This window comes from Solanum pennellii, chromosome 5 (assembly GCF_001406875.1).
Source record: "Solanum pennellii chromosome 5, SPENNV200".
NCBI classification, from domain to species: domain Eukaryota; kingdom Viridiplantae; phylum Streptophyta; class Magnoliopsida; order Solanales; family Solanaceae; genus Solanum; species Solanum pennellii.
In genome coordinates this window covers 73,590,582-73,602,999 of record NC_028641.1, presented here as the reverse complement: position 1 = coordinate 73,602,999, position 12,418 = coordinate 73,590,582, and the positions used below count along the sequence as shown (strand labels likewise).

General features: G+C 27.5%; 2 protein-coding genes across 2 annotated transcripts; both read right to left on the bottom strand.

Moving 5' to 3' along the window:
- Positions 1-4,240: 4,240 nt before the first annotated feature.
- LOC107019868 lies at positions 4,241-6,369 on the bottom strand. The gene is made up of 5 exons (XM_015220231.2): positions 6,082-6,369; positions 5,928-5,999; positions 5,659-5,741; positions 5,012-5,214; positions 4,241-4,458 (listed from the first exon to the last, which is right to left on the bottom strand). The coding sequence occupies exons 1-5, from the start codon at positions 6,246-6,248 to the stop codon at positions 4,357-4,359; spliced, it is 627 nt and encodes a 208-aa protein (XP_015075717.1). The 5' UTR covers positions 6,249-6,369; the 3' UTR covers positions 4,241-4,356.
- Positions 6,370-10,499: 4,130 nt separating this feature from the next.
- LOC107020109 (protein MIZU-KUSSEI 1-like) lies at positions 10,500-11,538 on the bottom strand. The gene has a single exon (XM_015220429.2). The coding sequence runs from the start codon at positions 11,528-11,530 to the stop codon at positions 10,808-10,810; it is 723 nt and encodes a 240-aa protein (XP_015075915.1). The 5' UTR covers positions 11,531-11,538; the 3' UTR covers positions 10,500-10,807.
- Between the last annotated feature and the right edge of the window lie 880 nt (positions 11,539-12,418).

Below are 12,418 nucleotides of genomic sequence, written 5' to 3'. Positions count from 1 at the left end.
TATGTAATATATTATCTATAATCTTGTGCCATAAAATTTTTTATCTAATATATAAAGATTTGAGTAATTTAATTTAAGATCTAAAATATTTTTACTATTGAAAAAAAAAGCGGAAAGGGGTGAAAAAATTTCATTAGACTGTGTGAAACGAACAAAAATGTCTTTGTCATCAATAGTTTAGATAAAAATACTCTTACAATTACTTAATGAGTCAAAAATTCCCTTTAGTCAAATAAATGTATTATTTATTTATTTATTTCCCTATATAAAACATTTTTGAAGACTTTCTTTTTCTAATAATATCTTCTTATCAATGAATGTTTATCTTATTTTAATTCAAAACAAATTAAAAATATTTTTTAAACTGTCAGAGTATTTTTGACCCATTAAATAACAATAAGGATATTTGTAGACAAAAATATTGACATTACAAGTATTTTTATACCAAACTATAAATGAAGGCAATTTTCTTCATTTCACATGGTTTAATGATATTTTCGACCTTTATCCCAAAAGAAAAATGGTTTGCACTTTTTTTCCCTACATATTTCAATACTTTTTAAAGTAAAAATAAATAACTAGGTTTTGCTTAAAACGAAAACTTCACTAGTTTTCAACTTACAACCAAAGAGTGGTTGTTTATTGGTTTGGGCCCTAATGACTATCCAATTCACAACCCACAACATGTAGGCCCAAACTATGGCTTAGAGACCTGGGCTGAATCATGATTTAAACCAGGAAGCTCATTTTGTTATAAACATGGCCTAGAGCCCAAAATAGTAGGCACCGTCTAGCTATGGTATACTTAACTACGAATAATAACAAAATGTTAAAGAATAGAGAGGGAGAAAGGCGAGCGAGATTTGAGAGATATGAGAGGGTCTAACTTTTTTTTGTGAATTTTGGAGAAAGAAATACAAATTGATTTGTACCAAAATGTTAAAAAAGAGAAGCAAGCGAGATCGAGAGAGGGAGAAGAGTGAGGAACGAGATAGAGAGAGGGTGGACATACGATTGTATTTGTTTTGCATTGTGTTATTTATTTATTTTGTATCAGTTGTATTCGAAATATGAGGAATTGTACTTTGTATTTATTTTTCATTGTATTTTTTTATTTATTTTGTATTAATTGTATTGGAAATACAACGAATACAATTGTATTCATCCTCTCTTTGATTGGATATGAATAAATTTGACAAAGAAGATGAATGCATATTATATTCGTGCGAATACAAAGTCGATTGATACAAACAACACAAAATACATTTTTTCAAATACAATTGAGATAAAATATAAAACTCTCATCTGTATTTAATTGAATACAATTAATACATAGTATATATGATTGAGTTTATTCTTATTGACATGAGAGAGAGAGAGAGTTTGATACTAACTTCCAATATGTCTAGTATTTCAAACTCCCGTCACTATTTTTTCGTTGTCGGTCAATGAGATATACTGGGTACACGTGGTTTCATACACATACTACACTTGTTGCACTCTTTTGTGGTGCAGATTAGATTCAATTTTGGGCATGTTCTTGGAGCTTTGAATATAAGTTTGGATTAGCTTGGAATTGTGGTGCGCTGCTTGGGATATTCTGCGGCTCACACCTTCAATCTACCTCTACTTCTTAGGTTACTTTGGTATTCTAATAGGATATTTCTTATGTTTAGATTTTCATATTAGTGTGGACTTGTATCCTAATGTAGAAGTTCTTGTACTTATGACACTAAATCTTGGGGTAATAATTTAGGTTTCCGCATTTGATACTTGTAAATGACTTAGTGTTTGGATGTTATATTTTCTCTTTATCTTTCTACGTTATATACGGAATTGAATTGATAAAAGTATTGGGTTGGATTACCTATTGATTGGAAATATAGGTGTCATCACGACTTGTGATTTTTGAGTCGTGACAGATAGAGAGCGCTATAAAAATAGCATATTACTCCTTTTTAATAATATTTTTAAATTATAGTTATTTTCCATAAACAAGTAGCTAATGTTTTAATTGAAATTAATTTTGACTTGTTCCATAATTTTTTTCCATAATTTTTCCTATTTGGAAAGTATAATGTGTAAAAATCTCAATAATTTGGGCGTTAATTACATTCTTTCTCAAAAGTTTTTTAAATTACAATAATTTTAGATTTTTTTGATCCCACAGATATATTGCTCCTTCGTCCGATAGATAAATTATGTATCAGATATATAGGTTATGTGATAGATATGTATCACATAACTATAAACTAGATTCATAGTGATTTGAATTTAAAATAATTGGGGTTATGTATAAAAAATGTTAACATTTGTACCAGATACATTATACACAAATGAAGTTGTAATGTATTTAATAGAAGTGAAATGATATATCCGAACGTTTGGTGAGAGAGAAGGAAAAAGAGAACTTTCAAAATTAGTAGTTGTTTGGTCATGCGATACCATATGACGATATGGTATCGTGAGATGAAATCAACGTTTGAACATGCGATTTTACGCTGATTCCATCTCATGATTTCATATCATGAGATGTGATTCCATATTCTCCAAAAACCATGATATGAAATCATATGGAAAAGCCATATCATGATTTGATTTATTTTAATACAAAAATTGATCTAGGAGTTTATATTTTGTTAAAACAACCCCACATTTATATCTACTAACCATTTATTTCAGATGTAAATAAAATTTATAATCACATCATTACTTTTTAAAATTTATTATTCTCACTGACATAAAATTTATTACTCTCCCAACATTTAGTCACTTTAACTCACACTTCACGATTGTTGAGTAATAAAATCTTGAAGAGCTTGTGAAAGGTGTTCATTTTTACTCAAATATATTGATGAAACAATTACTTAAGTGGAGAACAAATAGCTTTGTAATAATTTTTTATGCGTTTTTATAATTTTTTGTTTATTTGATAAGATTAAATAAACAATTGGGGCTATTTTAATAGTTTTAGAACTTATGGAATTTTTAAATTTATAAGAAAATATACAACACTGAAATTCCATATCGCATGTCAAAATAAAACTTTAATTTTATCTCATAATTTCATATCATGATACCATATATCGATGACCAAACGAACCCTTAATTCAAATGGTAAAAACTTTTAGAGATTATGTTAGCTTAAATGATGGAACTACATAAATTTAGATACCATGGGAGCATTAATTAGATGAATTTAATAAATAGCACATTGATCAATATATGTTGTGGTGACTGGTAAAATGATTCAGCATTCCTTCAAGCTTAACTACAAATTTTGGGTTAGAGCCGTTGGATGTGAAAAAATCATATGGGGAATGTTGCCCCCTAAACGGATCCTATAATGTGCAAATTTTCAAATTTAATCGAATCAGATTTCAATACGAATTATGTTATCGGAATTAATATAGATAAACTTACTAAAATAAAGGGAAACTTACATAAATATATTATAATAAAAAATATTTACCATTTATAGCAATACTATTTTTTTCCCACTTAATCACTTTTAATTCATTTATAATACAAATTTAATACATATTACAAAGTATAATTTATTATTCACATATAATACAAATTTTAATGATGAATAATACATTTATCACACATTTTAATACACTTATAATACAATGTGACATTTTTTTACCATACAAACATGATATATTTCAAAAAACAATTATAATTCATATATATTGCATACATAATTCACTTTTAATACATATTACAAATTTAACAAAGCATTGCTATAAATGGTAATAAACAAAAAGTATCGCTAAAATCAGTAATTATTTTTTAAAATGTATTAATTTATGTAATTTTTCCCGCACTATAAACTAGCCCATATGCTCAATATACGAGTGAATACTACTTAATCAAATAAAAAGACCAATATAAATAGGTTGAGACTTGTAATTTAAAAATCAAGTTAGAAATCTCTTTTCTTTTTTTAAAAAATCATTCCTTTTTTACTATTTTTTAAAAAAATGTCAAAGAGGGCTACAGAAAATATGTACCAAACGATTTTTTTTATCAGTACAGTTAATTTGACTTTGTCTTATTGTTCAAATAATTATTCCACCAATTATGATTATTACACCACATAATATATAAATTAAATAAATAATATACTTCGATGAATATTGAATTTGACTTGGTATTTGCTCGTGAAGGAACGTGGGATGATGCAATAATGTTAACTTTTGATATTCTTATATTCTTTTTGTCAGTTATGTCACCATTTGAGACAAATATCAAAAGAATTTCGATAACAATTATTCGAAAATCACTATTAATCAGATTTGAGATCGATACAATAATATATATGAAAAATACACAAATAAATATCATCACTGACTATTTTTTTGAGCTCAACTCTTGTCTGACCCTTTCAACCTGATTTATAGCGTTACTTTGCACTTGTGTTTCTTCCAATATCTCTTTTTCGGCATCCTCAATCTGCAAATATCCCAAAAAAATAAATAAATTATATATACATTGACATTATAAAATTAATTTATATATCATTATTATTTCACTTATACTTAACAATCTAATTATTAGCTTAAGCATATCATCTATTAAAGTTAATTATTGTTCTTGAGTTTAAATTACGAATATCATAACAATTTTAGCGGCATTAAATATATATATATATATAAATAAAGTCTGTTAAATATTTTATCGGCATTTGTTAGCTGACACTGGAGTTAGTGCCACTATATATTTGAGAGACATTTACAAAGAATGCTGATTACCTTTAAAATAACATATTTAATGGCAATTAAATGATTGCTATTAATTTATTGCGCAAAAAATTATTTTTGATATAGTGAAATGTGAAGTGTCTCTTCATGCAATGCCACTCTAAATCCATCTTAGTGCAAAAATTCTAAAAGGGGAATTATAGGATAGGAATTGTGGATCTAGACTCCTTAAATATTTAAATTTGAAGTTAATTATCAATTGATATAAATTATTATAAAAATTATAAATTTGAAATTATACTGACCTTGTGAATGAGATCTTGAGCTTGGTTGGCATATTTGACAGCCCCTTGAGCTAAATTTTCTATTGAATCAAGACTTTCTTTTAGCTTAGAATCCCCAGGAAGTTTCTTTTCAACTTCTTCAGCAATCTTTTCTACTTCCTCAGCTACCTCTTCCACTATCTCACTCATAGTTTCCACTGTTTCTATTGCTTTATCCACATTACCTTTCAACATAAGACCAATATTTTTCGTGAATTTAAGTTATATATATAGCGTTAGTTCTATAAATTTTTACAGCAAGGTCTTAGTTTGTTGTATCTGGTAGCAAAATCCAAATTTTTACTACGGAAAGTCAAAAACATGAAGTAAATAAGTTAAGAGAATTCAATGTATATTATATATATACATAAAAGACAATTTTAACCTTCAATATTTATATCATGATGTCCTTCAAAGGGGCACCCACTTGTCTCCCCCTGTGATTGTAGCAGATATCTTATCTTCAAGATTACAAATCTCATATTTTAAGCAGGTTTATTCGTAATTATCTTTTAATGACTTGAGGATATAAAATTTCTTTACACTCGCGATGTATATAACTTAATTCAACCTATCAACATTATGATATTTGAATATATCATACTTGAAAGAAAAAATATTTTACTTACTTTTGAGTAGTTGTAAAGGGCTGACTTTGTTCTTGAATGCAGGTAGTAACATAGGAAGAAGAAATCCCAACAACCATTTTTTCCTGCATATAACATCCACTTTAAAAAATGATACCTCACAAAACCAATTAATATTTATATATAAATAGTCGATCAGATTCACTGTTTATTTTTCTAAATCAATATATACAATAGATATTCACCAGCTATTTACTTTTAAGTCTTCTTCTTTTTTTTTTTTACAAGAAAATAAAATAAGAAATTATTACCATCCTAAAGATGAAGAGTTTCCAGGAGGTGAAGCATCTGATCCAATACTATTGGCTGAATTGCACCTAACACTATAAGAAAAAAAACAATATGTATACATAATATGTTAATAAATTTTGAGAAAAAAAAAGAGTGAAGAAAATTAAAACTTACATGAATATTCCAATTTTTGCATTGGAAATGAGGAAATTGAGAGGTTTATTGATCTTTTTAAAATGAACATATGATCTTCTTGAATATAAAGAGTTGGATTTTTTAGAATTAATTTGATTGTAAGAGAGATTGTAAAATGGATCTACATAAGTAATTTTAGTGGACATTTTGGATTGATTTTAAAACTTTAGATCAAAATGAAATTATTTTCTTTTCTTGATGGACTTACAAGTAGAAGAAATATACATGTATGGGGAGCCTTGGTTTTAATATAGTGGATTGTAATCATGTAGGATGAATAAATTATAATTTAAGTAGGTCATGTTTTTATCATAAGTATTAGAATAATCAGGTCAAATGGAGGTGTTTTGCAAGGGAAGATTATTAAATTTCATAATCATGATACCAACTTAAAAGATTTGTTGGGTATAATATTTTGAGCTGTATTATTTGAAATTTATGATTTTCTAATCTTTTAAATTAATACTACAACAAATAATTGATTTCACAAAATATTTATATATATATATATATTTAGCTAATTTCTTAGTATGTATTGAAACAAAAATAGAAATGATTAAGTCACATAAATCTGTGGGTTAATCTCTAAATCCACACCTGATTTAATTATATCAAAGGGTTTTGATATTAGAAGAAATAAGTGAAGACAAAACGTCATCAAGGATGAGCCATTTTTTTAAGGAAAAATTACATAAATTAATACATTTTAAAAAATAATTACTGATTTTAGCGATACTTTTTGTTTATTACCATTTATAGCAATACCGTGATAAATCTGTAATATGTATTAAAATTGTATTATAAATGAATTAAAAGCGATCAAGTGAAAAAAAATATTGTTGCTATAAATGGTAAATATTTTATTATTATAGCACATTTATGTAAGTTTCCCATTTTTTTAAAGCTAAGGATGTATTATATATTAAGAATATAATTAACTAATATAAGTGTGTTTTTTATAATAATTTAAGTTTTTAAATGAGATGGTCACATTTCAACATGGTATCAGATAAATCAAAAGCTCTGGAATTGGATCTCACTTCAATATGATATCAAATTTTTGATCTTTTAAAATAGGGATAATTGTATATAATAGCAAACTAATAACCTAAAATAAATGGAGTAGCTATGGTTTGATTTAATTGTGCTCCATAGCAAACGTTAGCCAAAGTTTGTCAGTCGCCTCTCTCCCAAAATCTCGCTCACCACTCTCCCATTCTCGCTCGCGGCTCTCCCTCTGCTCGCCTCTCTCGCTTTATACACAGAAGTGTATAAATTGTGTTTTTGTTTTGTATAAAGCGTATATCTTCATGCTATACACTTAATTATACAATTTACAGACACTTTACTTCAATTCAATTGTAGACAAATGCAAATTTTATACAAATATAGCAGCGGAAAAGGCCAACGAATTATACAATTGCGAATACAAATGCAGTGAAATACAATTTTCTCTCGCTTTATACAACAGAAGTGTATAAATTGAGTTTCTGTTTTTGTATAAAGCGAGAGAAAAACATATATCTTCTTCCTATACACTTATAATTATGCAATATACATACATTTTACTTCGATTCAATTGTATGCAAAGCAAATTTTATATAAATATTGCATCGAAATAGGCAGTGAATTATACAATTGTGAATTATACAATTGCAGTGAAATAGGATAGCGAATTATATAATTGCAGTGAAATAGGCTAGCGAATTATATAATTGTATATGTATAGCGAATTATACAGTTTCTATATTTGCTATGAAGCGCAATTATGCAAATTTTTTTAAAGCACACAAATATGAATTTTTTATTTGTTATATGTGAATATTACTCTTTAAAATAAAGGTATTCACATATATTCTATTCTTTTAGGATTAAATAATGAAATAATACTGTACACAATTGTTATTATTATTGTGGTTGATATGTTCTAGAAATTCTAAAATTGAAGAAACTAATTTAATTTTTATTGTTGAGACTTTATTATTATTATTTTTAACTCGACAGCTAAAAAATGTGATTCATGATTTCTTTTCTCTCTCCTAATCAACATCTACATTTAAGAAATGAATATATATACACACACCTCTTCTCTCTCCCAATCAAAATCTACATTTAAGAGATGATTATTTTTTTAATTAGAAAGATGGTGACACTACATAATAAAAAAAATGCATTTTCATTTCAAAGATATACTCAAATGATTTTCGACTAAAGAATAACAAATTTCCTCCTCCATTTCTTAATTGAACCAATTAGGTCTTATAAGTTTTTATTTGCCAAAATTAAGTCCTTCATGTTTCGGTCTTCGCACAATTGATCCAATCTAGGGGTGTCAAAAATGAAACTAAACATAGATAACCCTCCCAGAATTTTAAGGATTGGGCTCAAGATAATTTCAATTGATTCAATCCCAACCCATTCAAGCTTAACCCATTTGAAGAGAATTCTCAATTGAGCCCAATTCAATCTACAATTTCAACCCATTTTAATACTCTTTATTAGAGATATGTTCCTATATTGAATGTATGAATTATTATCTACTAATATCTTTTAGGATTTATCTATTCATTTGTTACTTTTTAACAAAAAAATCTTGAGGGGAAATTCAAATTGTGATTATAAAAGTTAAATATCAATATGATAAATTATTGAGATTAATCGGGTCAAATTGGGCGGATCAAGACCCAACCCATTTTTAGCCCATTTGAGCCCAAAGTTAACTTGGACGGGTCAAGACCCAACCCGATTTCAATTCAACTCATTTTAATATTTATAATTTCAAATCAATCCGCCCATTTGACACCCATAGCCTAATCTAATGATCAAGATTAACCTATAAATTCCTTTCACAAAATAATAGATGAGAGAGTTAATTCCTCTATTAATTTATATTATCAATCATTTTCACTATGACCTACTACTCACATCAACTTGTAAAATTATTAATATCCCAAAAAACAGCTCATAAAAACAAAATTAAAGGCAGCATCATTTCAGTAGCGCACTAACCCAACACAAACATATTTTCTGATCAGACTCCTTTTAACCCTGCAGAATTTGTTTCAAAATTAATACAGCTAATTATTAGTACAATTAATTAATTAGAAATATAATTAAATAAATAAAAATATATTTTAATTGAGTAAAACAAATCTAGGTATGTTTCATGTGAGCTCACTTGAATTATAATATCTTTTTTATATTTAGAAAATAGATATATGTTAAAATCTAATAAAATTTTAGCAAAATTTCAAATTAAAATAATCTTTCAAAAGTGCAATAAATTTAACATTAAAACATTAAAAGATTAACGTATTAAGTTTAAATCTTCAATCTCCCATATAATCATTGAAGTTAATTTCCTTAGAACGAATAAAATAAAGCTATGCGGATGAGAAACATAATTGAAAATAAAATTGAAAAGATACAAAGAAAAGATTTTAATATGATTCTACGCGAGAACGATAATGCCCAAATCAAGAAATGGTCCGAGCTTTTATTTTATTTTTAACAAATTAAAAACATGAATGGAGAATTAAGCATATGATTTTATTAAATATTACTGTAAAATTATTGTAATGTTTATCCATTTTCTCTTATGAAATCGCATTTTGGAAAATCTTTTTTCTCGGTGAAGCGTTTTGAAATCTCGTTGAGACACTCACAGTTGCTCCTTCTAATGCAGTGGAATCAAATCAATTAGGATCTCAAGACGTGACAACATATATAATGCAATGAATAACACACTTACATCACAATGTCTTTTGTTATTCTGTTATATAAGAGAGAGTTTGCGCTGAAGTAGATACATCTGCGTCGACGTGCCTGCTTTAACGTATTTCGAAAATATATTTTTTTAAAATTTATTTCTTCTGTTCTACTTTAATTTGAATAGTGTATAACTTTTTTTGAAATTATGGAGTCTGTTTTAGTTATGATTTTTAGTTTTTAAATTTAAGACTACACGCAGAAGCACGCGTGTTATGAAAAAAAATAAATTAAAAATTAATTCTTTTATTCTACTTTAATTTAATTAATGTATAATTTTTCAAAATTATGAAATCCGTTTTAGCTATGATTTTTAGTTTTAAATTCATATTCTTTAGTTGTTGCTTATTATTTTGAATGTCGGTAATATTTGTTTATATCTTGTAACTACTTTGAGTAAAAAATCAACGAATCAATGATAAAAAATACTTTAATTATGAACATCTTAATAGACCTCTTTACATTAAATTTGCGCAAATAAAAAATAATTAACAACTTAAATATCTAAAAATCATATTAAAGTTGACTTTCTAAATACTACATATATCACATAAATTAAAAAAAATACTACAATATTAAGCTCATACTTAGTTATAAATAAAAGCAAAGGAGTTAAACCTCCATTTCTCTCCAATTAAATTTCACATTTTAGATATTACAATGCATAGTAAAGGGTCTGTTTACATAACCACTAAAAAAAGGTCCTAGAACCAAATAGAAAATGAAAAAAGAAGAAGAAGAACACCACTACTAATTAGATGCTAATTAATTTTTCATTTGGCTTCTCGTCCGGTGTTCGATATCTGTATTACGCTCAATTAACTTTAGATTCGCGTATTACAGTGTCCATTTTCATTCTCGAAGACTCGAGCCTGAGAGACCTAATTAAACATAGAGAGCAACCATCCTACTGCAACACATGTCGGAGATGCTAATTTTAATTAAGAGAGCGTAGAAAGAAAATGCTTAGCTCTTGACCCATATTTTCTTCAGGATCAACCAAATGAAAAGACTCTGAGTCATTAAATCCATGAACTCTTTCAAATTTTCCTCTTAAATACATTAAATCATCATCATTATCATTATCTTTTTTTACAACTCCTTTTTTCCCATGAATAATTCCAGCTCCAACAATAATTGACTGCATTTGTCTCAAAACTTGCAAATTAACTTTTGTAGGTTTTCTTTTAACTGCTAACCCTACTTTCTTTCCATTACAATACATCCTCCATATTGGCATAGACAAAAGAGACGCGGAGGAAGAAGAAGAAGAGGAGTAATCGTTTGTTTTACTCTCAAGCGCGATTCTCACTATTCCCTTTTGCATTTCACGAGCAAGTGAAGAAGTTGAAAGCGCGAGTTCAAGAAGAAGAATAGGGTTTGTGGAATTAGGGTTTGACTGGATACAAAAGTTGACTTTTCCTTTACGCGAACCAAAGATTGTGCCTGTAATAGTGAGAGATGATGATGATGATGAGGAGGAGTTGTGTTTGAAGTAGGGTATGTGTTTTGTATCATCATTTTCTTCTTCAACGAAGATGCAATTGCATCGAGGAATAAGAAGTTTCATAAGTGAACGAAGAAACCTCCACGAACGCACTTGTTTTTGGCAATCCACGGAGGTTATGGGACTAGTTGTTGTAGGATATGAAGTTATCATGTTGATGAATGAGAAATGAATAGAGGCTTATAGAGTTGGTTTGAGTTTATAGTTGTAGCTTCACTATATAAAGAATATTTTGAGACAAATGATTTGGCTTCGTGTAGCGGTCAATAAAGTCGGTGAAAATTATAAGAGAAATTAAGGTTCAAATTATCTCCGATAAAGAAGGAGAAATGTTTTAAATAATTTTTCTCATTTGTTTAAATCAATTGGGGGACAAATTTATATTGGTGCTTTTGTTCGTTTATAGAAGAAACTAAACATAACTTTAAAGTAGTCTCTTCGTCCCAATTTTATGTAATGGATTTTGAATAGGTATATATAAAATTCAAGAAAGAAAGACTTAAATTTATGATATAAAAGTCATTGATATTTATGTGATTATAAATTATAATTAATGATAAAATTGAAAGTTTAAAATCAAATTATTGTTTTATTAGAAAGATATCAGTCTTTTTGAGAGAGACTAAGGGCCCGTTTGGATGGGCTTAATAAAAGCAACTTTAAAAAAGTACTTTTGAAAGTGCTGAAACTTATTTTTAAAATAAGCAGTTATGCGTTTGGATAAAAGTGTTGAAGTTGCTATGCCGAACGTGAAAAGAGAAAAATGGAAGAAAGAGATGTTAGGTTATGTGGGTAATTTAGAGATTGTATAAAAATATTAAGGGCAAAAAGATAAAAATGTGGTCAACTTAAAACAGCTTATAAGCTAAAAAAAAAAGCACCTCTACCCCAGCTTTTAACTTTTGGCTTAAAATAAGTTTTTTTTAACTTAAAATAAGTTATTTTGAGTATTGCCAAACAGATAAATAAGTCAAAAACCAGCTTTTAAGTCAGTTTGACCAGCTTTTAAGCTGAGCCAAACAGGCTCTAATAAATTTACAC

What these genes read in the sequence shown, in the direction of transcription:
- LOC107019868 (XM_015220231.2), bottom strand. Translation starts at nt 6,248, where the DNA reads ATGTCCACTAAAATTACTTATGTAGATCCATTTTACAATCTCTCTTAC. An exon ending in CCCTTTACAACTACTCAAAA is followed by an intron (nt 5,215 to 5,658) that starts GTAAGTAAAATA and finishes TTATGTTGAAAG; the next exon opens with GTAATGTGGATAAAGCAATA. An exon ending in CTCAAGATCTCATTCACAAG is followed by an intron (nt 4,459 to 5,011) that starts GTCAGTATAATT and finishes GGATATTTGCAG; the next exon opens with ATTGAGGATGCCGAAAAAGA.
- LOC107020109 (XM_015220429.2), bottom strand. Translation starts at nt 11,530, where the DNA reads ATGATAACTTCATATCCTACAACAACTAGTCCCATAACCTCCGTGGAT.